Source organism: Fusarium vanettenii, assembly GCF_000151355.1.
Source record: "Fusarium vanettenii 77-13-4 chromosome 8 genomic scaffold NECHAsca_10_chr8_2_0, whole genome shotgun sequence".
Lineage (NCBI taxonomy): Eukaryota > Fungi > Ascomycota > Sordariomycetes > Hypocreales > Nectriaceae > Fusarium > Fusarium vanettenii.
The window spans coordinates 189,502-214,852 of record NW_003315874.1 but is presented as its reverse complement, the minus strand read 5'-3'; the positions used below and the strand labels follow the sequence as shown (position 1 = coordinate 214,852).

Sequence of the window (25,351 nt, the reverse complement as noted above, 5' to 3'; positions counted from 1 at the left end):
TTTAGGGGGGTTCTGAAGCTGCCCTGCTGGATAATCTGAAGCACATCGGCCAACTTCTAAACGCTTAATAGCCCACAGCGTGGCCGTGATACTGGCCACTCACCCACTCAACCGACAATCTGCTTCAAGACAAGGTCTCGGTTCACCTCTGGACTGCTCGTCGAATCCAACATGATGACGTTTGTTTTGGGACGGCACGGGCTCTCAATCCATTTCTTGAAGAGCGCCCGAGAATCCTCGCCTGCACGAGCGCTGCTCGCGGCGGCAGGAGGGCAATCGACGGCGGTTCGCTGGCTCTTCATGGGGTCCCGCGTGCGCAATCTTTCGTCCAGAAGGTCGATGTCCTCGACCTTACACTCGACGTACCAATAAGTAAAGGCCTGCTGCTCAGCAAGGGCTGAACCCCGATCGAGAACCTCTTGGAAGTTGCAGGTACTGTCCACGATGACGTTGAGTCCCTGCTTCATGAAATCCTCCGCGAGCCTCCATTGAAAATTATAGGCGCGTTTTGCTACTTGGTCAAATGAACCGTCATTGTCTTCAAGGAGGGAGGATCTCAAGATGTCGTGGTCGACGACGACCCCGCCAATTGACTGTCGCAGGAGCCTTGCTATCGTGCTCTTGCCAGAGCCGGGCGCACCAGACATTTGGATGAGTAGTTTCGGTGGCCTCTGTGAGCCTTGGTCGAGCATAATGGTGTCTCGGCGGGATGATTCTCTTGTCATAGTTGGGAGTGTTGCTGCTGTTGTTGTCAGCGGGGAGAGGCCAAGTATTCTCCAATGGTGTTGAGGACTCGTGCTCCCCGATTGGTTGAGCACACAAACTGCAGGGCAAGCACAGCACATTAGGCCTTAAGCGTCTCTTACAGAAGCAATTTTGAGACATGGTAACAACCCTCTACCAGCAATCAAGACCCAGTCACCGAGGGAACTACTCATGCGCAGTCCGGCTTTTAGCTCGCCTATTAATTTTAATAATATCCTTCCATAACTCGTCAGATGTATGCATATGGTTTCGCACCACGACAGCCAGAGGCTAGTTGAGACCAGCACACCATGGACATCACTAGGGGCCACAACTTCTTACAAAAGCAACAGTATCATTACATACCAAACACAAATCCATCATCTTATATACCCACTTCCACGATGATCTCGGCTCCCCGCATCGGACAATAGCCTCATGTAATTGGTGCCCAGAATTGGAGTACATCAGTGAGATGGAGTATCGGATCCCCACACGGGACCACACGGGAAGGGCTTCTCTTAAAGTGGTCGCATATCCCAATTGAACAAATCAGTGCAAGACATATTGTCTATTCGTCGACAATATGGCGGCTCTCATTTATCTTGTACCCTTGTGCTCTCTGGCACTGGTGGTCGCCCTCAAGGTTCTGTCTCGTGTCTATCAAACCCTCTTCTCTCCCCTCAAGAATGTCCCCGGACCTACTCTAGCGCGCTTCACCGATCTATGGTACCTTAATCGAGTATCTCGAGGACACTTTGAACGCGACAACATTAATCTTCATCGTCAATATGGCCCCATTGTTCGCTATGGACCCAATCGATATAGCTTCGACCACCCAGAGGCAGCCCAGATCATTTACGGTGTTGGCAAAGCTGACAAGTTTGCCAAGTCCTCCTTCTACCGTACATTCACTACTCCCGATCCTAATCAGCCGTCTATCTTTGCCCATGAGAATATCAAGGAACATTCTCAGTTGCGAAGACTCTACCAGAGTACTCATGCCATGTCGGCTTTGATCTCGTATGAAGACTTTGTAGACGAATGTGCCGATCTGTTCGATCAGAGACTCCGAGAGATGGCTGCGGATCCAAACTCTACAGAGAACAAGCCTTTGGTCGATATGGGCCACTGGTTCCAGTGTTATGCTTTCGATGTCATCAGCATGATCACATACTCGACGAGACTCGGCTTCCTCGATCAAGGCATGGATATAGCCGGCATCATGGCCTCCTTGGAAGGATTCCTGGCTTATGCATGTAGGGTTGGTATCTTCTCCTGGATCCATCCCGCTTTATTCGCCATCCGTAACTGGTTTGCCGGAAATTCTGGCACTGGGATACAGTATGTCATCCAATTTACGGAGCGATGCATGAAGGAGCACCAATCCAAGCCCAAGAATCTGGACGTCGAAAACGAGGACGTTCAAAGAATGGACTTTCTCTCAAAGTATGTGGCTCGGCACCGAAAGGATCCAGCTACATATGACGCCTGGTATGTCCTCAGTGGATGCGCATCCAACATGACAGCCGGGTCAGACACCACAGGAATCAGTCTCTCTGCGATTCTCTTCTTTCTCATGAAGAATCCAGAAGTAACCCAAAAGCTTCGTCAAGAAATTGAGCAACACCAGCAGCGAGCTGCAGACCCCAGACACTTTAGTTTCAAGGAGACTCAGGATATGGAGTATCTTCAAGCTGTGCTGAAAGAGGGCTTGAGGTTGCATCCAGCAACTGGGCAACCTTTGGAACGGGTGGTTCCCAAAGGCGGTGCAACGATTGCTGGGCAATTCTTTCCAGAAGGGGTAAGCAGGTCTTGACTTCTCTCAGTGGTGCATTTACTAACTTGACCAGACAATTGTGGGCGTCAACACTTGGGTAGAGCACGTCAACTCGACAATCTTTGGCCCTGACGCAGACGTGTTCCGCCCCGAGCGATGGCTAGAAGGCGACAAGCAAAAGCTAGATGCCATGAACCGTCACTGGATACCGGTAAGTAACCACCTCTCCCTTGAGATAACATGGCTGACTATTTGACAAGTTTGGCATGGGCGCAAGAACATGCATCGGGAGACACATTTCTACGATGGAGATATCCAAGTTGATACCACGGATTATTCGTGACTTTGACTTTTCGTTTCCTAATAACAACTTTAACGTTGCGGAGCTAGAGACTCTCAACTACTGGTTTGTGAAGCCCAAGGGGTTCAAGGTGTATATCAAGGCCCGCAAATAGTGGAAGATGGGTTCATGTACATTGGCAAGGACGATGTATCCGGGGATGAGTTAAACCATTGCTATAAATCCTGTGAAATTACGCAAAATTCCAAAATGGTTTGCTAAACTAATCAAGCGGGAGTTTCGAGTGTAGGTTTCGAACTCGCTCCTCCATCGCCATTGATTTCTTCCTTTTCAGCAGCTCGAAGTCTCGCCTCACGCTCAGCACGTCCTTCACTGTTCGGATCATAGTAGGCTGCCAAGAATTGTTAGTCAAATGCAAGTAGTCATGACATGCAAACTCACGCTTCTCTCCAAAGACTGTCGTTCGAATACCTCGACGAGGCGTATCGTAAGTTCCAGGAATCACACGATGAAGGACACATCTAGAGCTTGTGAGTAGTAGAACTAGAATGGTTTACTTGGAATCATACCGGTTGTCCCACATAGCCACAGCACCCACTGTCCACTTCCATCTTACATAATGATCATCGGCAGAGTGGAGATGGTAGGAAAAGAAGTCAAGCAGTTTGTCTAGTAGAAAATGAGTGTCTGAAATCCTGCGTTGATTTCGGTTTGCTTACCCGACTCCACCTTCTTCAACTCAGCAAACCCAGTTACAAAGCCTGGGTTCACGTTGACAGCCTTGAGTCCCGTCACTGGATGGGTCCGCACAGCGGGGTGATGGGTATCGATGGGAGGACGGTTTGGCCCTGTTCCCCAAAGGTCAAGAATAGTGTCGTATTGCAACTGCAACCATATGAGTATCATGATTCTTTCAAGTGAAAATCATACGTACTCGTGAAGTGTGAACAGCATGAAGACCTTCAACAAATCTCTTCATGGCATCACTCAAAGTATCATAGAGTCCGTAACCCGAAATCCACGCAGTATCTCCCCCAACTTCAGGATGCTCCTCCATACGAAGAAGAGAATAAGAAGGAGGGTTGATTTCAAAGGAAGTATCTGCGTGAAAGTCTCCCGATGGCCAGGGGGTGTACTTGGCGATCTCTCGGTGGTCTTGTGTGCTCCCCCGAATCACGACGTGCTTGACATCCTTCTGTGCAGGATGACGGTCGAGAATACCGTAGTGCTCAAACAACTTGACCTGTTTCTCAGTATCAAGGTCCTGGTCTCTGAAAAAGACAACACCTCGCTCATTAACAAGCAAAGCGAGTTCATCCAGTTGCTGAGGCGTCAACTGCGACAGCTGAACATTCTCCAGAACGGATCCAATAGATTCTGTAAGGTCCGTTTTCTTAGCCACGGAAAACAAAGCCTTCTTTTCGGGATCTGCAAAGTGCGCCCTATCACGAGGAGGCGTGATTTCCTCGCGCAGTGGCTCAGGAGGGGCCCAATCTTTGATCTTGGCGTTGAAGTGAGGATGAAGGGTGATTGGGAACCCAGAGTCTGGGGAGACGTGCTTTCGAGATTCGAGGTGAGCCATTTTGAAAAGAGGCAAAGTTGAAGGTTGTCAACTGTTTCTTGTGAGTTAGAGTTGAGCTGTCACTTATATCACACTCTTCGGCTCGTTTTCATCATTCTACGAAAGATTGCGCGTGTCTGCAAGGTCATGATAGCGAGTTCCGGCTCGGATTGGTTCGTTACAGTACAAGGTTAGCTTATCAATCATATAGGTGCGGGGGATAAAGTCAATGAGTTGATAATCTCGGGTATTGTGCCATCACGCTTATCGGCTTTTCATCTTTGCCATTTGTTGTCGAGTAACATGACGTGCATTGCGAGATGGATGGCGTCAAGCATTTAGCCGATCGGCTCAGAGGTCATACAAACAAGAGCAATCAGAGGCCTGTCCTAATTTTTATCGTATGGTATTATTGAAGTGAGAAGTTTTAGGAGGGATAAAATGGTAGACCTGAGTTTTTTCTAGTTTGCCCTTTTCAAGGATGCTGGCGAGGATAGACAATAAGACTCCCTTATCCACCCACACGACTCGACTCGGACCAAGTAAGCTTGTTGGCTTTCCAAATATTATACACGCGCCAGTCCTTGGTTGTCTTCGAGTGGTCCTTAACCAAATACTTGACCACGGAACGTGAATCCCGGTACCAATTCTTCTCGGGATCCCCAAGACATTCCCCAATCGTAACAGCTAAGAAGGTGTAAGATTCAAGTTATCCACAATAAGAACAAAACTCACCTCGTTTCCCACTCTGGAGGAGCTGCTTGATGACCAACGGCACTAAGTTCATAACCGTGTTGCGGTGAATATCATGCATCAGAACAATAGAACCTCCATTCCACAGCCTGGTCGAGAAAAGCCCCAAAGATTGTCCCACCGCGTGAGGTTCTTTATGTTGCCAGTCAAGAGTATCAATATCGGTATCAATGACGTGGTACCCAAGCTCGCCCAGGACTTTCAAGGTCTGGCTGTTGTAGCTCAAGAACGGTGGACGCATGTAGATGGGGAATTTGCCCATGATTTTGATGAACTCGTCCTCCAGCTTTGTCATTTCTAACTTGACATTGGCCTCGTCGAGGTTTGCTAGGTTTGGATGGCCATAGCTACAAGCTTGTCAACATAGCCATCGACATAAGATTTCAAGGAAGGACGTACGTGTGTGAGGCAACTTGATGCCCCTCTTCAACCATTCGAATGATTGTAGAACGATAGTCCTGAATGTTTGCCCAGTTCTTTCCGTTAACAAAGAAGGTAGCTTTCATATCAGCCCCAGCAAGAAGGTCCAGGAGTGGATCGGTGTAATAGAATGGTCCATCGTCAAAGGTGAGCGCGACAACATCTTTCTGAGTGCAGCTGTGAATAGCAACGCCGATGGGAATGTCTATTTGTTTTTGTCCCCACCAAGCAGCTGCCAACTGCAGGCTACACAAGATAGCAACCAGAGTCAAATGCATGATAAGAAGGTCAGCCCCATAGAGGAAGAAATAGGGGGCGGAACGTACCTGGTAGAGATCAACAGCCTCAACACCCAATGCTTTATAGCGTAGCGATAGATAATGCACTTGGTCCTAGCTATCTACTCCATGATGAGCTCTCGACGCCTCAAGAAAGCCTTTCTCCAAAAGGACCGTATCCCAGATAGCAATAGATGCACAGGGTTTGCCACTTCCATCTCCCTAACCATCATCCAAACAAACTCCAGCCATCAATGTCCACCATTCGACAATATGGTACGCTGTTTAGCCCAATGGCCAATGCCAATGGCAGGTGGCTTGGTTGCCTACAGACTGAACTGCATAGATTACGAGACTTGGCTTGGCTTGAAGATAGGGGCTTGCATTTGGGCAAACATTCATGGAATCGCCGCTGTTAGCATACCATCGATATCTATTATTGGAAACGAGATAATCATGGTGTGCTTGTTGGGTCGATTCTTTCACGCTCATCTATTCTCCATGGGAGGTAATTAGGACTCTATTCTTAATAGTAATCAATTCTGTGTCCCTATCTGTTTACATGTCTTATACATCCAAAGTCCTTCAATGATGGCCATTCGTCGTTCCGTTCGCCACACCATTCGTCACACCGTTCGTCTTGCCATTTATCTTCCCATTCGTCTTGACACTCTCAGAAGACGAAGCCAACAGCTCATCCACCATCAGTTGGCAACAACCCAGATACTGGCTAGGGTCACACAACGATGACAGCTCCTCAGAAGACAGATGCTGTGTGACTTCCGATACCTTCTCTAGTGCCTCGAGCAACGAAGTATTCCTGTCCAGCGCTGACACACAAGCCCCATAGACAATCTCGTGGGCTTCCTGTCGGCCAACGTACACAGCCAACTTCATCATGACAGCTTCAGCAACGATCAAGCCCCGTGTCGACTCAAGGTTAGCTTTCATGGCATCTTGGTTGACCTGCAGACCAGAGAGTGCAAAGTTGGCTTGATGAAGCGATCCAACAGCCGAGATAAAAGCCACTGGAAGTGCTGCCCACTCCAGGTGCCAAGGACCCGAGGCTCGCTCAAAGTCTGATACCATGGCGTCTAGCACGAGTCCTGCTTGTGCTCGGAGGATCTTTGACTGGGCTAGGATGATCTCGCTTGAGATTGGGTTTCTCTTTTGGGGCATTGTTGAGGATGCTCCTCGATGAGGCACGAATGGCTCAGCAACCTAGCATGTACCCAGTCAGTTATCTATTCGGAGACGTGAATATGACAACTCACCTCGTTCAGCTCGTTCGAGGACATCATGATCAAGTCGAGGGCAATCTTGCCGAGTGACCCTCCAACCAATGCCAAAAAGTTGACAACCTCTGCAATGGTATCTCTAGCAACATGCCAAGTGATGACAGGGTCTCGAAGACCTAAGATGACCGCCAGCCTCTTTCGCACTCGGATCCCACTGTCTGATGTGCCCAAAGAAGCCAGAGTACCAGCCGCACCACCAAACTGCACGAGCAGACAGCGCTCCTTGATCTGCTGCAGGCGTTCTGCGTGACGTCGTAGTCCAGCAAGCCAGACGCCACATTTGTAACCAAAGGTAATTGGCAAAGCGTGTTGCAGATGTGTTCGACCTGCCATGGATGTGTCGCGGTACTTTGATGTCATGGATTCGAGGATGCTGATGGTTTCGTTGAGTTGACGCTCTACAATCACGAGACCTTCTTTGATCTGTAGTTGAGAGGCCAAGTCCATGATGTCTTGTGTAGTAGCGCCCCAATGGATGTATCCAGCTTAGAGAATGTCAGTTGCCAGCCTTTTGCCAAGGAAGTCTACTTGCCCTCTTGGTGAGGAACCCATGAAGCCATCTGCTCCACAAGGCCGAGGATGGGGTATCCTACAATCTCTGCCTTTTGTGCCAGCAAAGGCCAGTCTATCTTAGAGACATGGCTATGCTTCTGAATGACACTAGCAGTGCCTTGAGGAATCACTCCCTCATCTTCCTCAGCCCGAGCGAGGGCGCATTCTGCTTCGATGAGCTTGGAAACGTATGACCTCTCTGAAAAACATTCTCGAATCTCTTCAGTTCCGAATGTGTTTCCAAAGAGGGTCGAGTCAAAGACAGTAGCGGCAGCCATGATGATAATTGGTCAAGAACACTTAAGGTCAAGAATGGGTATAGAACCAAGGTCCAACACCGGTCATACGGGAGTCGACGTTTTATGCATTTCCTCCCTGCAACAGCCCACACCCCAATTACCAATCACCTCTCCCAATTCCTTAATCCCGCCGCTTTAAATCCCTATTCCGTCGCCTCTTCCGAATAACAAGGCCACCTGTGGAGTCGATGTTACGGCGTTGGAGCGGGATAAGCTGACGGAATAACGGGATAGCGGGATAACGGCGTAACCCTCGACGACGATCCATGTGTCCAACGACTTTACACCGTCCTTCTCCGCATTTTCCCCAGAGGGCTAGGAATTTCTCCACGGGGCTGATAGCTCGAGTCTAAAAGGTAAAACGGTCTGGACCAGAGAGTGGTCTGGGAGTATATAGATGCAAACATGTCTTCTCACTTCCCCAGACTTCAAGGCACTTTTCCAGATCCATCTTCCCTCATCCCTCTATTGTGCTACTCGATCTCATCATGGCTGCTACTGCTCGACTATCCAAGGACATGAAGCCCTCCGAGCTTGAGGCGATCCACGACGAAAAGATGCTTGAGCAAGACGAGCCCGTTAACCCTCGTGGTGACTACTCTGGTGCTGCTGCTAAAACAGATCCCGCCGAGATTGCTCTTGTTAGGAAGCTTGACAGGATGATCATGGTATGTCTCTCAAGAACAATTCATATCCAATTGCTAACTAGAAAAGCCCATCCTTTGGGCCATGTACTTCCTCAACTATCTCGATCGAAATGCCCTGCCCCAAGCCCGATTGAACACCCTCGAAGAGGACCTGAACCTCAAAGGCGTCCAATACAACACTGCCATTTCGATCCTGTTTGTTGGTTATCTACTGATGCAAGGTACGCTTGTTCATCCTTGGCATCAATCAGAGTAGCAAGACTAACTTGCTCAGTTCCCTCCAACATGTTCATGACACGAACTCGACCTTCGATCTATCTTTCTTGCTGCATGATCGGCTGGGCCACCGTCTCGGCTTGTACCGCACTTGTCAAGAACTACAGCGGTCTGATTGCTTGTCGATTCTTCCTAGGCTTTGTTGAAGCTGTAAGTCTGACCACCCAATACAAACTTCAGTTATTAACTTGATGCCTTTAGCCTTTCTACCCCGGTGCTCTGTACTTGCTGTCGATTTATTACACTCGAAAGGAACTTGCCACACGCATCTCTTTGCTATACACCGGACAGGTTGTGAGCACAGGATGCTCGGGTCTCATCGCCGCAGCCACGTTTTCAACCCTCGACAAGGTCAAGGGAATTGCGGGCTGGCAATGGTATGTGTATCCTCCTCTAAATGCAAGTATATATACTAACCGAAAACTACAGGCTTTTCATCATCGAAGGCTGCGTCACCGCCATCGTCGCCCTGTTCGGCTTCTTCCTACTCCCAGACGATCCCTCGCAGACTCGCTGGCTCACCCCTGAGGAGCGTGAGCTCTGCATCCAGAGAATCAAGCGAGACACTGTTGGCGGTCAGACTCGAGGTTCAACCTGGGAAGGCCTGAAGCAAGCCTGCAGTGATCCTCGCACTTGGCTCTTCTGTCTTATGCAGAATCTTCACATCAGGTTCGTGTGTTGAAGTCTTGATCTGAAGAATCAAAGCTGACCAACTTAGTGCTTGCTCTTTCAACAACTTCTTCCCTACTATCATTAGGTCCATGGGATTCAAGTCCACCACTGCTCTTCTCCTTACCGCTCCTCCATACTTTGTTTCTGGAATCCTTGGTATTCCGTTTGCCTGGTCTTCGGGCCATTTCAACGAGCGTACTTGGCACATCACAGCCGGTCTCTCCTTGGCAGTGGTTGGTTTTGTAATGTCTTGTGCCACCCTCGACCTAGCGACACGCTACACGGCGACATTCCTGTATGCCACGGGTGCTTACTCTGTTGGATCCGTCATCCTCGGCTGGGTTAGCAACACTCTCTCACAGACCCCTGAGAAGAAGTCTGTTGCATATGCCCTTGTCAACGTCACGGCCAACTTGGCCTACATCTACTGCGCCTACCTCTGGCCCAAGTCAGATGATCCAGTATACAGAATGGGCTTCTCCAGCATGGTTGGATTTGCAGTGACTAGCATCATGTGTGCTTGGGCTATGAGGGTTTGGTTGATGAGACTCAACAAGAAGATTCAGAGGTCGGAGAACGAGGCGGTTGCCCTTTACGCCTACTAAACGTCTATGGTCATGTCAAGCTTCTCTTATTCTCCTTAGATCAAGTTAGTTGCGGTTTCTTGGGTGTAGAACAGAATCTTGGTTTGCACCTATCAGAATAGGATTTTGATTTAGTTTCATTCACTTCATCCAAGTAGGACTTATACAACTGTCTTAGAGGAGAGATTCCATGGCGCTTTAAACCTGCTTGAAACCTTGCTAATTCCACTTATTAGCGGTTCTCCAAATTTCGGCTAGTGTGACCCCGCATTGTACCTGGCATGACCATTTCGTAATCTCGAACTGATCACCAGGTACAAACTGAATCTTAACAACCTCTCTAATGACCTCGACAGTTGAAAGTGCCCCTTCTGATCCGCCTTCTGGGAGAGTTCCGGGTCAAGTGTGGTGAGTCTGAGCTGCTTCAGAAGCATTTTTACTTATACTAACATGAATCATACAGTGACCGATGTCGGCGGTATGGATCTTCTCCAATTCACCCAGCAGTTCACTTGCATGGCCTCGACTAACTATTTTTCAGGAGAAAGATTAGATGCCATGGTCAAGACAATGATGTAAGGGAGAAGATTTATTGCTTCAGACCTTCTATACTAACTCTCTAGTGCTCTCCCTGCCTTCAAGCAGGCATTGTCTGTGTGACTACAGCCAAGTTGAAAAGAAACAGAAAACGGAAAAGGCAAGATATTTCAAGGCAACTAGTTCACTTCTCTAACTTAAAGCAGCTTCTACGAGGCCGAGGGTATTGAGCAGCGCCGCCAAACACCCCCAGGCCATTCTCAACACACTGCAGAAGTCTCAACTCCGATATCCCAAAATGTCGTCCCATCACAGTCTCTCACCCTTCAGCAGACAGGTCAAGCCTTGCCACTGCCTGTGATAACCAACACTCCAGGACCCAGCAGCACAATGAACAGAGCACAACCCATCACGATAAAGTCGGCAAATGAGCCTGTGATCGGTCACATGGGACGCCTTGTGGCAGATGATCGACAAGCTTCCATGTTTGGCGGCTCAACTACAGGCGTCCACTTCATCAGCCAGGCAGAGCAGCAGCTTCAACTTCTCCAGATGCACAAGGATGCATTCCCCAGCTGCGCATATGGCCTGTATCTACACAGTCCCTGGGGTTCCTCTGTTCAAAACCCTCTCACACCTGCAGTCTCAGACTTGGTCCAACAGCTACCACCAAACACGGTGGAGATTATAGAGGCCACCATCAACAGGTGGACGCCTCTGTATCCCATTGTTCACAAATCATCAACGATAGATTCTATGCAGAGGCTACTCGGTTTCTACGAAGCTAGCAGTTCTAGCATTATCATCTCGTATCAAATTCTTGGGCTGCTTGCCCTCGGAACAATTGGCCAAAGGGGAGACTGCACTCAACAGCACCATCACTTCTTATGCCAGTCTGAGCGCTTCTATACCATGGCCACGGCTTTGCTAGACAGGGTGATTGATCAACCAAGTCTTCAAAGCCTACAGGGACTCGTCATCATGCAGATATATCTCCAACTATCTGGGCGCTATTCCACAGCCTCTCACATATCAGGGGTAGCAACGCGCTTGGCTCAGACTCTAGGTCTCCACCGCCATTCACATCGCTTCAAGTTTGATCCCCTTGAGACGGAACTGAGAAGACGGGCTTGGTGGTGCCAATACTCACTAGACGCGTCAGTATCACACCTCTCTTTAAATGCCTGTTGCTGACTCCATTCCAGATTCTCGAGTGCCTATCATGGCATGCCTCGATTAATACGCGACCAAGACGTCGACACAGATCTCCCAACAAGTGTAGACCATGACCTTCTATCACGAACACATGTCGAGTTTCCTTTGCCAGGGGAGAGGTCACAAGTTGACACCGCCATCAGCCTGTTCAAGCTCGCCCGCATCATCGGACGGACGCTTGAAGATCTTTACACCACTACCCGTCGCCGTGGCGGAGTGTCAAAGATCACCCATCTGCAAGCTGAACTCAATATGTGGGAGAGGGTGGTCCTCGAGCCTGAGATGGACCCTGAACTGGCCACGCCGGTCGTCAACATGTCGCTCGAGGCAATATTCCTGAGGGTTGCGCACTGCGTCGCGACGATTCATGTCCATCGACCAGCTCTCTCTTTCACCGTCGCCGATGCGCAGTTTGTCCCATCACTCAAAGCCTGTGGTCAAGCTTCCGCCACCCTCGTTAGGCTATTGTCGGCTGGCCTAGCCATGATGGGAACCGACAGCCAAGGTGCAGAGTATCCTGCTAGCGGCTGGCCAGAAAGTCTCCTTGTGACGCTTCTATACCCCAACGGAATACACATGCTCTGGCAATCAGGCTTAACGATACTTTTCGCTGGCTGGAAAGGGTATCCCGTGACGGTCGACCAAGACGAGAGCCTTATACAGTCGTGCATTGAGACGCTGCGACAGCTTCATACACACACGGATGATGTCGGGAACCATGTGGCCCAGTGTGCCGAAGTACTCGACTTGCTCTGCAAAAAGATATTCTCAGATCTTCAAGTACCGCCTAATCTCGAGCAACTTCAGTGGAACGTATGGGATTGGCCAATGGCGTCTGCATTGGAACTTGCGAATATGTTGGATACGGCCCCGTTGGATCTAGACTTGGATCCAGAGAGATGGCTATAGACTCTCTTCAAGATTAACTTGGATCTCGTGAGCCCTGTTGAGTTATTGAACATAGATAGATGCAGTCGTTTAAATCCAAGCAATCCTCCCGCATTATGACCATGTCTTGAGCAATCCGCTAGCTCCGGAGCACGTCGCAGTGAGTGTCAGGATCAGGAGTATCGTGGACGAAGGATCTCGGTCAAGGAAACGAAGCGAGGTATGACGAGGCAATGCGTAACTTTTATTAAAGGCCTCGACGTGTAGGTCATTCGTGTCGTGCACAGCAACGTGCTCGTACTGGCAGGCGGTTCATATCGTAAATGTTATAAAAGGTGGTGTTTCGATCATAAGTTTCGATTCAACCAACCGTTTGAGTGAATAGAAGTGACAAGAAGAGAAGGCGTAAAATGGCATAAAGTAAACACCAGTCAAGTCAATCCCTAGAGCAGAACGTAAGAAGTGGTCAATGAAGACCAGAGACAAATTCCTCCATTCTCTTCAACGCCGACCAGATACCAGAGAACTCCCGCGTAAGATCCATCCCATTCAGCAGTCCAGACAGACTTCCGACAACAATACTTAAGCGTCGAGAAAATTTCAGCCCAAAGAAAGAATGGGAGGGTATCAGTGGAAACATCAAGAAAACAAAAACAGCAAAACGGGCATCATCAAAGATCTAAATGCTGTAAGCGTGTCGTCGGTGGTGGAACGCTTATAGTTCATCCTCCCAATTGCCTTCCACTTCAATCGTTGTGCCCAGGGCCTCCCGACCCTGGCGAATCATATCTTGTAGCTGCTTGTTGAAGGCGTTGATACGCACATCTGTGTCCCGCTCCTCCATCTTACGACGGGCAGCAAGATGCTTGGCCTCAGCATCAAGTCGAGGGCTTGCTTCAACTGAAGCACGTGCCGAAGCTGTTGAGGCGTTGCTATGAGAGCGGCGGTGGGACATGTTACTTGGACTCGGAGATGGTGCCATCGTGTTTCGACGTCGGGTAGGCTGGGGAATCTTGCTAGGGGATGGAGATCGAGTACCAGCGAAGGAGGCGAAGGAGGCGGTGGATGCTGGGATCGGGGAGGGCAGTGAAGGTGAAGGAACATGAGAGAGGCGACTGGTAGGGCGACTGGCCGGTCGTCGCTGGGTCGGAGTCGATGCTGATGAGAATCGAGAGGCGGGCGTGCTGATGCGTCGACCGGTTGCCATCGATGGGCCCGTGTTTCGCGATCGAGGGGTCGGGCGATAGGAAGCACGTCGCGCTGGAGGGGTAGGTTTTGGCTGAGCTGGCTTATCGTCACTCACCAGAACCCAATTCCTACCAAGCTCATCCCGATGATCAGTATGCCTCCGTTTCGCGGCCGGTCCGGTTGGCGTGGATGCCCCGCTGTTGATGGGATCCTCGGGGTACTCAGGTTGCTGGTTGAAGTAATCTCCCTGCGGAGGGAATTGACCTGGTAGGTACTGGTTCTCATCTGCCTTCTCGTCGATCGAGGGTAGTTCCGGCAGTTCCTGTAGCCTGCCGGTCGACACCGAAAAGGCCTTACCACCGCCGGCCTGGAAGCCTCGGAAGGCGCCGGCCTTGCAAAACTCCCACACACGCCCGACGACGCCACCGAGAGTAGAGAATGCGAAGCTTCCCCAGCTCTGCGACGGCATCGGCTGTGGAGGGAGGTTGAAGAGAGGCGTGGGGCCGCCAATATTCTGGTCTATATCGTCATGGGCTCTCTTCGATCCGAGAGCTCTTCTATAATCCGAGTCCGAGTACATGCTCTCGCCGAGAATGCCGCTTTCGAAGGGACCGCTGGTTGGGGTGTCGAGCTGGCCGGCAAGCTGATAGCGCCTATCGCCACTTCGGTTCTGCGCGACAGGTGTACTGAAGAAGCCATTATGGTCAAGGTCGCCTTCCATTCGGATATCTTGCGATCGTGACATGTCATGGCGATTCCGCTTGCGCTTAGATGCGTGCACGTCATGAGCGGCGCTGATGCGAGGGGCAGCGTATCCGAAGCTGGTACTCGAGCTGGGCGACATGGGCGGGCGAAACAGCCCAGGATGGACGCCTTCGCCGTGAAAAGCGCCCGGCATGTGGAAATGTGGAGGAACGGTCATTTCTCTTGAAAAGTAGGAATGCGGAAGGCGGGCGTCATGCGCAAGCGCGCGCAAGGATCGGAGCGAGCTGGAAGCTGTAAAAGAGTGAACAGAAGCTCAGCGGCAGCCGAGACACATGTCAGGACTACGCCTTGGAGCGGGTCTGGGGTAAACTGAGTCGTCAAGTCGGAACGATAATCGAGGATGAATTCGAGATCGAGCGCAATAGAGGAATCGTGATTTGAGCGGCGAGACAAATGGCGATGGTTGAGTTATCGCCTCGTGACTGGCTTTGTTTGGGGTCGGGTCTTGTGCCTCGTCCGTGTGCGGGCGGGTGGTGTTGACAAAGAGATGGTCTTCAGCGCATGTGGTAGAGGGGGAGTTTGCCTTTTGGTTGCCTGCTGCACGCAGCAACTCTAACGAAACTTTGGGTCCCGAGGAACGTGATCTGCGTCCTTTGGCGCTGCACTGTAGGTACGTAGTATGATGCGATGAATGCAAGTAAGAAAGAGGGCCTTGAAATCGAGGCCCGTCTGCCGCTTGCCGCAGTCTTGTGACGTTCAGCGCCAAACAGCTTGCCGACTTGGTTGTTTTGTTTGACAGGGGGGGTTTGCGGTTGGGGGGCCAGCGTCTTTGTCGATGGATGATTGGTGCAGCTCTTAAGCTGATTGCTTGCCTGGAGCTGCCGAGTTTCAATTTGCTGGTGGAGGGTGCTGCAGGTGGTGTAAGAAGGATGCAGGAAACAAAGGAGTCGCAGTCGCAACGAAACGCAGGAGTATCGAGAGGCTGGGTTCTTTTCATTCCTCAACCTTGCCCCCTCCAGCCGACCTTTTTGCCTCTTTGCTCACCGCTGCCGAATAGTGCGTGGCTAGACAAAGCTTTGCTCTGCTTTAGCGAGTGCAGCTCCCCGGGCCAGCTCTGTGCCCCTGCGTCGGCGGGTTCTCTGGGTTTTTGGTTGGGGATGGCGGTTGATGTTGGCCCACCCAGATCGGCAGGGTTTAGCTTCTTGACAAAGAACGGGGACAATGGATCAGGGGGAGGAGCCGCAGTTTTCATCTGGCGATTGATTTGATTCATTTCCACCATGTGCTTCTGCATTGGTTGTCCTAGGAGATCGCCGAAATGGAGGCACCCGGGTCAAGGAAAAAACGAGACACTAATACAATAAACATATTTGCTTACTCTTCTCTAACATAATTGAGAAAGAATAAAGCTCTAAAATATTATAATTATTGTAAGATCTTTCTAATAATTTTATAATAAATATAGAAAATTATTTACTAAATCTTAGATGAGTTAATTAATACTCTCTGCTGTTCTGGTGTCTTGTTTATTTCTTAACCCGCGTGGGAGGCTTTATCTGAGTCTAGAAAATGTGGATGATTGATTAGATAAGCATCCAGGCTGGCATCGTTGCTCCCATCATTCATGGCAAAAGCGGCAAACCAGGTGATCTAATGCATGATGCTATCTAAACACACTGTCGTTACTCTTGCTTGCTCATTAACCATGTTACTCATGCTGCGTGAACAGATGCCCTCTAAGGATCCGTACCATTCCCTTCCCTCCAGTCCAGACGCCATCATCCCTTGAAAACTCCAAAGGCCATTGGTATCATTCCAGCTCCTGTCTTGGTCCTCAAATTCAAAAAAGCCCAGGCACGAGAAGCTCAGCCACGAGAGTAGTAGTCATCCTGCTGACCTTTCCGCTCCGGCTTGACTCCTCCGTCGACGCCCTGCTCTCCGTGGACGTGGGTCTTGCTTCCCCAGAAGGCCTCCCGCTCCTTGAGAACTTCTTGACCCCAGGCCTTCATCTCGGGGAGCGTCATTCTGGTCGCGACGTACGCGAACTCGCCCAGATCAAGTTTGCCATCTCCACGCTTCTCGTACTCGACCATCTGGAGGAGCAGCTCCATCTTGTCCACATCGTGCACAAAGTGACTATCGAGCGTCTTGGAGTCCTCATATTCTTGCCAGATGGCACGGATATCCTCGCCCGTTGTACCGCCAGCGACGTTTCGCAAAAGGTTCTTGGTCAAAAAGTCCATCGTCTCGGACTCGCGACGGCTCTTCTCAGGCTTGGGGACGCCATCGACGGGGGTGATGTCGCCGACGAGCAGCTCAGCCATGTCGTGAATCAAGCACATCTTCATGCATTTGGCAAGATCGAGCTTCGGGGCGAGGGACGGCGGGGCGAACATGGAAATCATGGACATGCGGTACATGTGGTCGGCGATGGATTCTCCCCTGGTAATGTCAGTAACGGTCTAAGCAGAGCATATTCCAGACAAGTTACCTCTCAATGCCGAATCGCCGCCATCCCTCTCGCTTGGTCGTCTTGAGTCGCTCGAGGAGGTGGAAAAAGGCAAGCGGCGATTCAGACCCTTCAACGGGGGCATCACCAGGGATCTTGGCGACTACCTTATCGACCGTCCATGGCTCAGAGACCTGGATAACAGGCGTGTAACCAAGGTCTGCGGCAACCTCAGCTGGACGGAGGTCCACGGGCCCATTCTGCTTGGTCTGCTCCGGCTGCGAGCCCATGTCTGCGGTAGGATGCGATCTCGGTGGCGGGGTAAAGTTGAGCTTGGTTCTGGTGAGGATCTGTGCGGATTGTTCGGTTGACGTGTTGGAGAAAGATAAGGAAGAAGTCGAGATAGTTCTTAAGTAGTTGGTATGCACAACGCCCAATGGATGTCTGTTGGAAGGCCCAGACAAACAACGCCGATAAAGGAAACAATTGGAACGGAAGGAAACACGTAGGACAGCCAGCTTCATATCAACAAAACAAACAGGCTGGGAAACTAAGGAATCTTTAGTGGGAAGTGAAGCGAGGGGAGGTTTTGGGCTCTAGAGTCTCCTCTCCCAGTGCGACACCGGCCAATCGTCAGCCACTTAAAAGAAAGCCCCAGGAGTCTGCGGCTAGGTTGCGTCATATCGGACAGGGGTCAAATCGTGAGGCTGTTCAGGATAACAACACCACAATATTCACGGTGCAGGTCTGCTTTGTAGTCAGCTCTACAATGCCCTTTGAATGCGATTTTGTTTGATTTGAACGAAATAAAACATTTGTATACTACATTTGTATTCACATGTGAATAAGTTTCTGCGTTCCGAACTGTTGTGGGATAAATAGTTCTTGCGAGCCAGTTAACCCACTCCAAAACTCAACCTCTGCCCTCTTATTGATTGTGATACCGCGCAGTTTCATGGCATTCTCCCCTCAAAATCCCGAGCTTCATCAGACAAATGTGTAGTTAGATAGAGAATTTTCAAGTTTCCTTACTCCTAGGTAACCAGCAACTTCATGGTGACTTCTGGATGTTTTCTTCGTCGTGCCTTCCAGAGCCGTTACCCTATCCTGTGGACTTGATGTATTTACAAACTCTCCTTATGACGCTCGGTGAAAAGCAGCACCTTAGAAGCCCTGATGGATTAACTACCTCCCTTTTCTACTTTCTGTAAAAACTTTTCCTCCTATCAGCTTCGCGTCGATCCAAGACAACAGACATCCGTCCTCACCACCACACCAGATATATCATACATACTTTGAATCAGAGATTATCGGACCCGAGCCGAGATACGATTATAGGCTGTATTGCCAACAAAGGACATAGACTTTACGAGATGTTGCCTGTCCCGATCACCTCTTGGATAGTCGCCTTCTCAACCAAATCAGTCATCAAGAGGGGGGTTCCAACCAAAGGACTGGGTGCTATCACCACCACAGCCAGTATGAAGTCGGCGATAACGACTTTAGCGACAACAAGATTGAGAATAAGCAGATGGAGGACAAACTGGGCCAAGATGGCACAGCAAGAATCACAACTGCCAGAGCCGCCACTACCCCTACTGCTTCCACCGCCATCGCGACATCGACGACGACGACCACCGGCTTCACCATTTGCACTTCCGATGCTATCTCAATCACCACCGTCGGCGTTACTTTGGCAAGATCCGCGTCCTATACCGAACCCAACGGGGGAAAATAGCTGGTACCTGGGCAAGGGATATGTCTGGGCTTTCCTCCTGCTCCTCCTTGCAGCCTCCCTTTCAGACTATCGTCGTCGAAAGCAGCAGTGTTTGACAAATCTGGCACCGTCGCTTGAAATACCGAAGCACGAGAACGATGGACAGTGATGGCTCTCAGTAGACTGGAGAGTTAGATAGAGGAAGATACCCGTTGTATTGAGAACCTGCTCAAAATTGCACGAACCATCGCCAAACTCTGCAAATTGGATGTCGCTTATCAGTAATTATCCCACAGATCCTTCACATACCCTTCCGTCAATCTCTCGTCTTCTCCATACACCTCCTGCCACCCAGAGAACCCTCTATCCAGCACAAAAACTTCCTGCCCATCTGCTCCCTTGGGGTCCTCGCCCATGGAGCGCAGCAGGCCGTCCCGCTCGCGGAGGTACTTGAGCGCGGCGCTGGGTCCTCGGATTTGGCTGAGGGCGCAGTGGAAGACGACCGTCTTCTTGTCCTTGAGACGGCGCACAAGGGTCGCCATCATGGCGTCGAGGGTGTGGGCGGGGATGTTGCTTGCACCCTTGATATGGCCGCCGATCCAGTCTGCAAAGCTGGTCAGTTGGGATTGAGACTAAATGATCCAAGTTTGAACGTCTTGAGTGGAGTATGAAGATAGGTGATATGTGAATAAACTGAGGCTGCATCATGTTACGGTGTTGCAAGGTATACTCACCATCATCACGAACATCAATAATGGCAAACGTGGGGTCCGCAGCGTTCACCTCCTCGAGAATCTTCTCCGACAAGGACTTGGCCGATAGCCGCTTCAGGGTCGCAATGGTGGTCATTGTGCGAGACTGGGAAAGAAAGGGTTTACTGATGGACCTGAACAGCCTCATGGACAACCAAGGTTGAACAATTCTGAGTTGCGTCTCATCAAGTCTTGACCCTTCTGAGAGGTCCATCTCAACAGACGGGCTAACGCAACTGCCCCACCAAGGAAATCTGGCTTCGCTAGCCTGAGATGGCGGGGTTGCATCAACGAGCAACACGCCTTCACCTTGACACTCACAGCTAAGAGAACGCACATATTGGAACAATCATTGGATCTAGTCGTACGCTCATCAATATCTATACACAAAGTATACAGTACAACAGCTTCAAACAAACAACCTAGTCAAGGCATCTCGCAAAACGCCCCCAGTCCGGTCTTCAGGGTATTTCTCAGTAAAACAAAACAGCCGATTCACGCCTTGCCCACCCATCCCGAGTTGATAAAGAAATCGAAAATCCTCCCTCCCTTCTGCGAGTCCAACCTGCAGATCTCCTTGGCCTGCTTCTTCTTCAGCGTGCCGTTGGTCTTGAGCGCCTCCTTGAGGATCTGTTCCTTGATCATCAAGTATGGCTTTGGTTGTAGCCTGATCACTTCGCACAGTTTGGCTTCTTCAGGTGTGAGCAAATGCAAGTCTGGTGCATTGTCCTGGCTCAGCTGCAGGGGCTGTACACCCGAGATGGGTTGCGCAGCGTACTTCTGCTTTGGTGGTGCATGCCCATTGACGCCATTCACACCGTTCACACCATTGACACCATTGGTACCATTGGTCTGGCCGTTCGTCGGCGCCTTGCTGTCACCGTTGACCTCGCCGTTGGGTGTCGGCGACAGCCGGATGGGCAGCTCTGGGGCGACAAGCAGGGCGGCTCCACTGGGAGGCTCGGGGGGAGGCTGCTTTGACCTCTGAGCAGATGCCAAGCGCTCACGGTCCATTGATCCCATGGGAATCGACTTTTGGATGCGTGACGCCTTGTCGGCTTCGTACTTTTCACCACTCCGAAGATCTCCAATCCGGTTATTCCGCCATTCCTGTAGCTGCGAGATGGCTTGTCTCAAATTGAGCTCATCAATCAGGCCCTGGTTGAGGTCCTCAAAGTCCTTGTGGTTCATCATCCGAGCAAAGGGTTTGGCCTTTTGAAGTAGGTCCTTTTCTTCCTTTGTGCGCTTCTTCTCCAGCTTGGTGTTTTCCCGGTAATCGAGAAGATTGTGCTCAAAGATGACCTTTTTGCGTTCCACACGTTGCGTCAGTCGGCAGTTGTAAATGTCCATCACAGTAAGCTTGAGCTCCATCTCGGGCTCAAGCTCACCAGTCCTGGGATTCAGTCCATCACCGGGGTCGAATTGCATAAGCTGGACAGCTTCCTCTGCCTCATTTGCGTATTCGGTCTCAAATTCCAAACGACCCGGCATGTAACCCTGGATTTCATGACAACTCGGTACACTAGCCGTGGGTTTCGTCTTGGGCTGAAGTGTTGGTGCATTTTTGGCTGCATCTCTTCGTTCTTCTATTCGCCTCTTTTTGCGCGATTGGAACTCTTCACGGGGAATCTCGTTGGCTAGCTCACAATCTTTCGGGGCGCATCGCTTCGGAAGTGGAAAACATGGCGAGTCGACATAGGTCTGGAGATAGTGGTCGCGGACTTCGTCCTTTTCGCGGAATCCACCAATATGATCGGCAATGTCGGACCATGAACCGAGACCGTATATCTCTGCGCCTTCGAGAAGGAGTAATTCTTCATCGGCACCCCATTCCCGGTCGAAGATGGGAAATGAGTTCTGCTCAATGACACGAAAGGCATGAGTCGCGGGGTCATGAGCATTCCGGGCTTCTCCTTTGGCAAAACACGAGACGCAGAGGTCGAAATCACTACACGCTGGGTCGGCACATCTAATACGGACCTACACAGCAAGATTAGCCGCTCCATCATGACATGACAGGTTTAGCCGGTATATCTCCGGGGCGCGTCTTCCACATCCCCGACAGGTACCAGGCAGCAGCCAAACAACAGGGAGGCTTACCGTAGATGTGATATCAGACGAACAGACGTCGCAGACATATTTGACACCTCCTTCGCTCCCTCTGGTGATGGTTTTCTTACGTATAACTCCCATCTCGCCGGTTGCGATGTCGGGCGGGGAGCTCGACGTTACCCCCCCTGTCGGATCGTGGTCGGAGGTTTGGTGCCACTCTGGGCGCGATGACGGTCCAAGGGAGGGTTAATGGTGATGCGCAAATGTTGAGATTGATGATGCGACGCGAATTTTGATGGAAATAGGTGATTAGGGGTCGTGGTTGATGGAGCGAGTGATGGGTCGACTCGTCGCTTGGAGTTGCGATGTTGATTTCGGCGCTCTGGCTTGGTTGGTTGGATGGAGCCCAACCCCATGTCCCACTGTTGAGCGTGCCGTATCCGCCTCCACAGTGAGGTCACGTGTTTCGAATCCAGGCACGGACGCTTGGGAGTGAGCCACTGACGGGAGCCGCTATTCCTAAAACGGATGCTAAAAGATGAACAATGCGAATTCGGTTGCTCGATGCCGTGGAAGCTGGATTTATTTGCAAGTAAGTAAATGTTCTTGTTCTCAGACATAAAATAATCAGCTTTGGTGAACTAGAATGAGGAAACTGGAATTGGCACCGCTTTGCGTGTAGGCGCATTGAGGCAAGCATGCTGTCATCCCCGGATCCATAGGCAGCGTAAATTATATCCAGCTCGTTTCCTACTTAGCAGTCATTCAGCGATTTACTACGGTACCACGGACTATTCATCATTGCACATGCTCTAATCCAATTCAACCCCAACTCTGTAGGACTACTAATGGGGTATAGCTCCTTGATGCTATCTCACACGGGGCTCGGGGAATCATTCGGGGGTTCATTCGGCCGCGGCGCCGGGCGGCCTAATATTCCTTTCCCAGATTGATCTGAAGCTTTGCTTTTCATGGAAACTTGATCAAAGAGTGACACCAAGGCCTTCCCCAACATTTAGATCATCGTTGATGCTACTGGACGGTTGCAAAGAATGACAACGTTCCAGTATGTGGAACGCCATTGGGCTAGCGATGTGGTGGGGGTTTGAGAAGCTTGATCGCGGGGTCTTTGGGGGTCGTCCGTTGCTCACAAATCTCGAATCAAAGCAACCTTGCTCAAGGAAGAATGAAGTCGTTCTTGTTCAACAGATATGGTGCACTCTAAGATTAGTATATGGACATCAAGAAAACCACTAGATAATGCCTCTATACGGAGATCGTGGCAAATATCCAAGCACATGTTCCCCTCGCTGAAAGCTTCGCCGAGAGCGCGGCCGAGGGATGGATCCATCCAGAATGACGGCGGTACCTTTGAGTGCCACCGGGCCAGGCGTTGAACCGCGCCATTCACAATCTCCAGAACCTCTAAGAGTCATTTTCTTCCCTGCCTCACCGATTTCACCTTGGAAACTCAGACCGTACATAACACTGAACCTCTTGGCTCATCGCCAAAGAAAATCCCATTGCTGTGCTGTTGTTGAAACCCCACCACGCCATCATGCCTGATCAGATCCTCGACGACATATCTCACCGCAGGTATAATCCACTGACGGATTCCTGGCTTCTCGTGTCTCCCCACCGGACGAAGCGGCCCTGGCAGTGAGTTATTCCCTCTTTCGCCTCAGAAGCTTGTTCTAATATGTCGTAGGGGTCAGCAAGAGGCTGCTGTCGCAGGCTCACTTCCTGAATATGACCCCAAGGTGCGCTCATGACACCTCGTCCAGTCAAACATGATCTGACTGTCCATTCAGTGCTATCTTTGCCCAGGAAACACACGCGCTGCTGGAGGCCAAAACCCAGCTTACGACACCACCTTTGCTTTTGTTAACGATTATAGCGCTGTAAAGGCAGAACAACCAGACTACGAAAGCGAGTCCTCGTCTAATGATTTGGAATCTCTGCTCCTCCGGGCGAAGGGCGTCAAGGGCGTCTGTTATGTTATCACCTTTTCCCCAAAGCATCATGTCACGTTGGCCGACATGACGCCCAACGAGATCGTGCCTGTTATCGAGCATTGGACTCGCATCTACGCCAACCATCTGGCAGCATCCAATCCTCTCGCGGCGGAGGCCGAGAAGCTGACCATCTCCTTGCCCAAGGATGCCGCTCCTATCCCAGAGGACGAGTACCGCTACATGCAAATCTTTGAGAACAAGGGCGCAGCTATGGGCTGCTCGAACCCCCACCCTCATTGTCAGGTCTGGACAACTTCTACTTTGCCAGAGGAGCCTGGCAAGGAGCTGGTTCAGATGACCAAGTACCGAGCTGAGCATGAAGGCCGACATCTCCTGGGCGATTATGTCAAGCTGGAGCTGCAAAAGGAGGAGCGTGTTGTCTGGCAGAACGAGGGCTTTGTCGTCGTTTGTCCTTGGTGGGCTGTCTGGCCATTCGAGGTCCTTATTCTGCCCAAGCGACACATTCGATCCCTCGTCGACTTTAAGCCTGAGGAACGACTCCAGTTTGCTGAGGCGATGCAAGAGGTCACCCGAAGATACGACAACCTATTTGAATGCAACTTCCCCTACAGCTCTGGACTTCACCAGGCCCCTCTCAGCGGGACGCCCGAGGAGGTGGAAAACGCCTACTTCCACATGCACTTTTACCCACCTCTGCTGCGCTCGGCCACGGTCAAGAAGTTCCTCGTCGGCTACGAGCTCATGGCTGAGCCGCAGCGTGACATTACGCCCGAGCAGGCTACGGTCCGCCTCCGCAACTGCGGAGGAGAACTGTATCGGAAGAATCTCTAAGCTTGAGGGTCATCAGTTAATCCCAAACAATTTCGCTCTCTATTTTGTCTATAGACCGTATGGTGTAACCTTTTTAGGGGCAACCATCATATTTACCCTATATATAGATCTTGTCTATACCCATTGTCGCATCTAGTTGAGCGTAACATAATGGTCACGAACAAGAGGCATCCAGATCAAGGAGAGAGAAGCCAGAGTAAAGGGGAAGATCTGGGGCAGACCAAAGGTCATGCTCTTGAAGACGAAGAGCTCGCTAGCAAAGTGTCCCAGCGCAACCACGTAGGTCCAGTACGCAATGGTGTAGACGGGGCCAATGTGCAGGTTGTAGGCCGCGTAGCATCTCACGATGCAGGTGATGAGGGTCCAGGTACCAAACAGCCTGCCCGCAAGAGGGGTCATTTGGTCAGTGGCTTTGGGGTCATTCTGGGCTGACACCAGCTTGTTGACTGAGTCCTCGGGCTCGAACGTGGCCGTCTTCGGTGGCAGCTTCGCGTTTCGGATGAATCGACCGTTGTAGACTCGGCGGGAGAAGTGTAGGGTCGCATACGTCTGCAGCGAGTTGCCAATGGAAATGATAGAGAGCTGTAGCGGTCAATTGAGTGCCGGTCGACTAAAGGAAGAGTAGGGACTCACGATAAGCATGTGATAGGGCAGAATGCCCTTTGCCTCGGGAAGAATAGACTTGAGAAGATCCATTGCCACTAAATAGAATGCAAAATACTCAACAATTGCAATTGTGCGGTCAGAATTGGCCACAGATCGCGCTGATGTCTTTGAAAGTGTAGGATGGTGAGATCGGCTCTGGGCTTTTTGGTGGGAGGGACCTGTAAATCGGCGGCCGCGGGACGGAAGAAAGCTTGGGCCACCTCAACAACG

At 50.7% G+C, this 25,351-nt stretch overlaps 11 protein-coding genes across 11 annotated transcripts; 3 read left to right on the top strand and 8 right to left on the bottom strand.

Annotated features, from left to right (window-relative positions):
- Positions 1-1,002: 1,002 nt before the first annotated feature.
- NECHADRAFT_95420 (uncharacterized protein) lies at positions 1,003-2,979 on the top strand (the record flags this gene model as incomplete). The annotated part of the gene is made up of 5 exons (XM_003048830.1): positions 1,003-1,096; positions 1,216-1,313; positions 1,391-2,548; positions 2,598-2,735; positions 2,785-2,979. The coding sequence occupies 5 exons, from the start codon at positions 1,003-1,005 to the stop codon at positions 2,977-2,979; spliced, it is 1,683 nt and encodes a 560-aa protein (XP_003048876.1).
- A 112-nt stretch (positions 2,980-3,091) lies between these two features.
- NECHADRAFT_46558 (uncharacterized protein) lies at positions 3,092-4,407 on the bottom strand (the record flags this gene model as incomplete). The annotated part of the gene is made up of 6 exons (XM_003048650.1): positions 3,092-3,216; positions 3,267-3,346; positions 3,395-3,494; positions 3,545-3,710; positions 3,760-4,008; positions 4,126-4,407. The coding sequence occupies 6 exons, from the start codon at positions 4,405-4,407 to the stop codon at positions 3,092-3,094; spliced, it is 1,002 nt and encodes a 333-aa protein (XP_003048696.1).
- A 688-nt stretch (positions 4,408-5,095) lies between these two features.
- On the bottom strand, positions 5,096-5,837 carry NECHADRAFT_95419 (uncharacterized protein; the record flags this gene model as incomplete). Its single annotated transcript, XM_003048649.1, has 3 exons — positions 5,096-5,486; positions 5,539-5,764; positions 5,810-5,837. The coding sequence occupies 3 exons, from the start codon at positions 5,835-5,837 to the stop codon at positions 5,096-5,098; spliced, it is 645 nt and encodes a 214-aa protein (XP_003048695.1).
- Positions 5,838-6,422: 585 nt separating this feature from the next.
- Positions 6,423-7,965, bottom strand: NECHADRAFT_95418 (uncharacterized protein; the record flags this gene model as incomplete). Its single annotated transcript, XM_003048648.1, has 6 exons — positions 6,423-6,500; positions 6,540-7,058; positions 7,112-7,620; positions 7,664-7,695; positions 7,729-7,760; positions 7,795-7,965. The coding sequence occupies 6 exons, from the start codon at positions 7,963-7,965 to the stop codon at positions 6,423-6,425; spliced, it is 1,341 nt and encodes a 446-aa protein (XP_003048694.1).
- A 578-nt stretch (positions 7,966-8,543) lies between these two features.
- On the top strand, positions 8,544-10,186 carry NECHADRAFT_46648 (uncharacterized protein; the record flags this gene model as incomplete). The annotated part of the gene is made up of 6 exons (XM_003048829.1): positions 8,544-8,654; positions 8,701-8,854; positions 8,908-9,059; positions 9,111-9,292; positions 9,339-9,578; positions 9,628-10,186. 6 exons carry the CDS (start codon positions 8,544-8,546, stop codon positions 10,184-10,186), a joined length of 1,398 nt encoding a protein of 465 aa, XP_003048875.1.
- A 2,864-nt stretch (positions 10,187-13,050) lies between these two features.
- Positions 13,051-14,915, bottom strand: NECHADRAFT_70952 (uncharacterized protein; the record flags this gene model as incomplete). Its single annotated transcript, XM_003048647.1, has 1 exon — positions 13,051-14,915. The coding sequence occupies one exon, from the start codon at positions 14,913-14,915 to the stop codon at positions 13,521-13,523; it is 1,395 nt and encodes a 464-aa protein (XP_003048693.1). The 3' UTR covers positions 13,051-13,520.
- Positions 14,916-16,563: 1,648 nt separating this feature from the next.
- On the bottom strand, positions 16,564-17,437 carry NECHADRAFT_95415 (uncharacterized protein; the record flags this gene model as incomplete). The annotated part of the gene is made up of 2 exons (XM_003048646.1): positions 16,564-17,140; positions 17,190-17,437. The coding sequence occupies 2 exons, from the start codon at positions 17,435-17,437 to the stop codon at positions 16,564-16,566; spliced, it is 825 nt and encodes a 274-aa protein (XP_003048692.1).
- Positions 17,438-19,142: 1,705 nt separating this feature from the next.
- Positions 19,143-19,764, bottom strand: NECHADRAFT_46749 (uncharacterized protein; the record flags this gene model as incomplete). The annotated part of the gene is made up of 2 exons (XM_003048645.1): positions 19,143-19,468; positions 19,599-19,764. The coding sequence occupies 2 exons, from the start codon at positions 19,762-19,764 to the stop codon at positions 19,143-19,145; spliced, it is 492 nt and encodes a 163-aa protein (XP_003048691.1).
- Positions 19,765-20,111: 347 nt separating this feature from the next.
- On the bottom strand, positions 20,112-21,809 carry HXA2101 (histone acetyltransferase complex protein; the record flags this gene model as incomplete). The annotated part of the gene is made up of 2 exons (XM_003048644.1): positions 20,112-21,596; positions 21,717-21,809. 2 exons carry the CDS (start codon positions 21,807-21,809, stop codon positions 20,112-20,114), a joined length of 1,578 nt encoding a protein of 525 aa, XP_003048690.1.
- Positions 21,810-23,226: 1,417 nt separating this feature from the next.
- Positions 23,227-24,475, top strand: NECHADRAFT_46822 (uncharacterized protein; the record flags this gene model as incomplete). Its single annotated transcript, XM_003048828.1, has 3 exons — positions 23,227-23,327; positions 23,377-23,428; positions 23,480-24,475. The coding sequence occupies 3 exons, from the start codon at positions 23,227-23,229 to the stop codon at positions 24,473-24,475; spliced, it is 1,149 nt and encodes a 382-aa protein (XP_003048874.1).
- Positions 24,476-24,493: 18 nt separating this feature from the next.
- On the bottom strand, positions 24,494-25,261 carry NECHADRAFT_70947 (uncharacterized protein). The gene is made up of 2 exons (XM_003048643.1): positions 25,109-25,261; positions 24,494-25,057 (listed from the first exon to the last, which is right to left on the bottom strand). Exons 1-2 carry the CDS (start codon positions 25,169-25,171, stop codon positions 24,608-24,610), a joined length of 513 nt encoding a protein of 170 aa, XP_003048689.1. The 5' UTR covers positions 25,172-25,261; the 3' UTR covers positions 24,494-24,607.
- Positions 25,262-25,351: the final 90 nt, after the last annotated feature.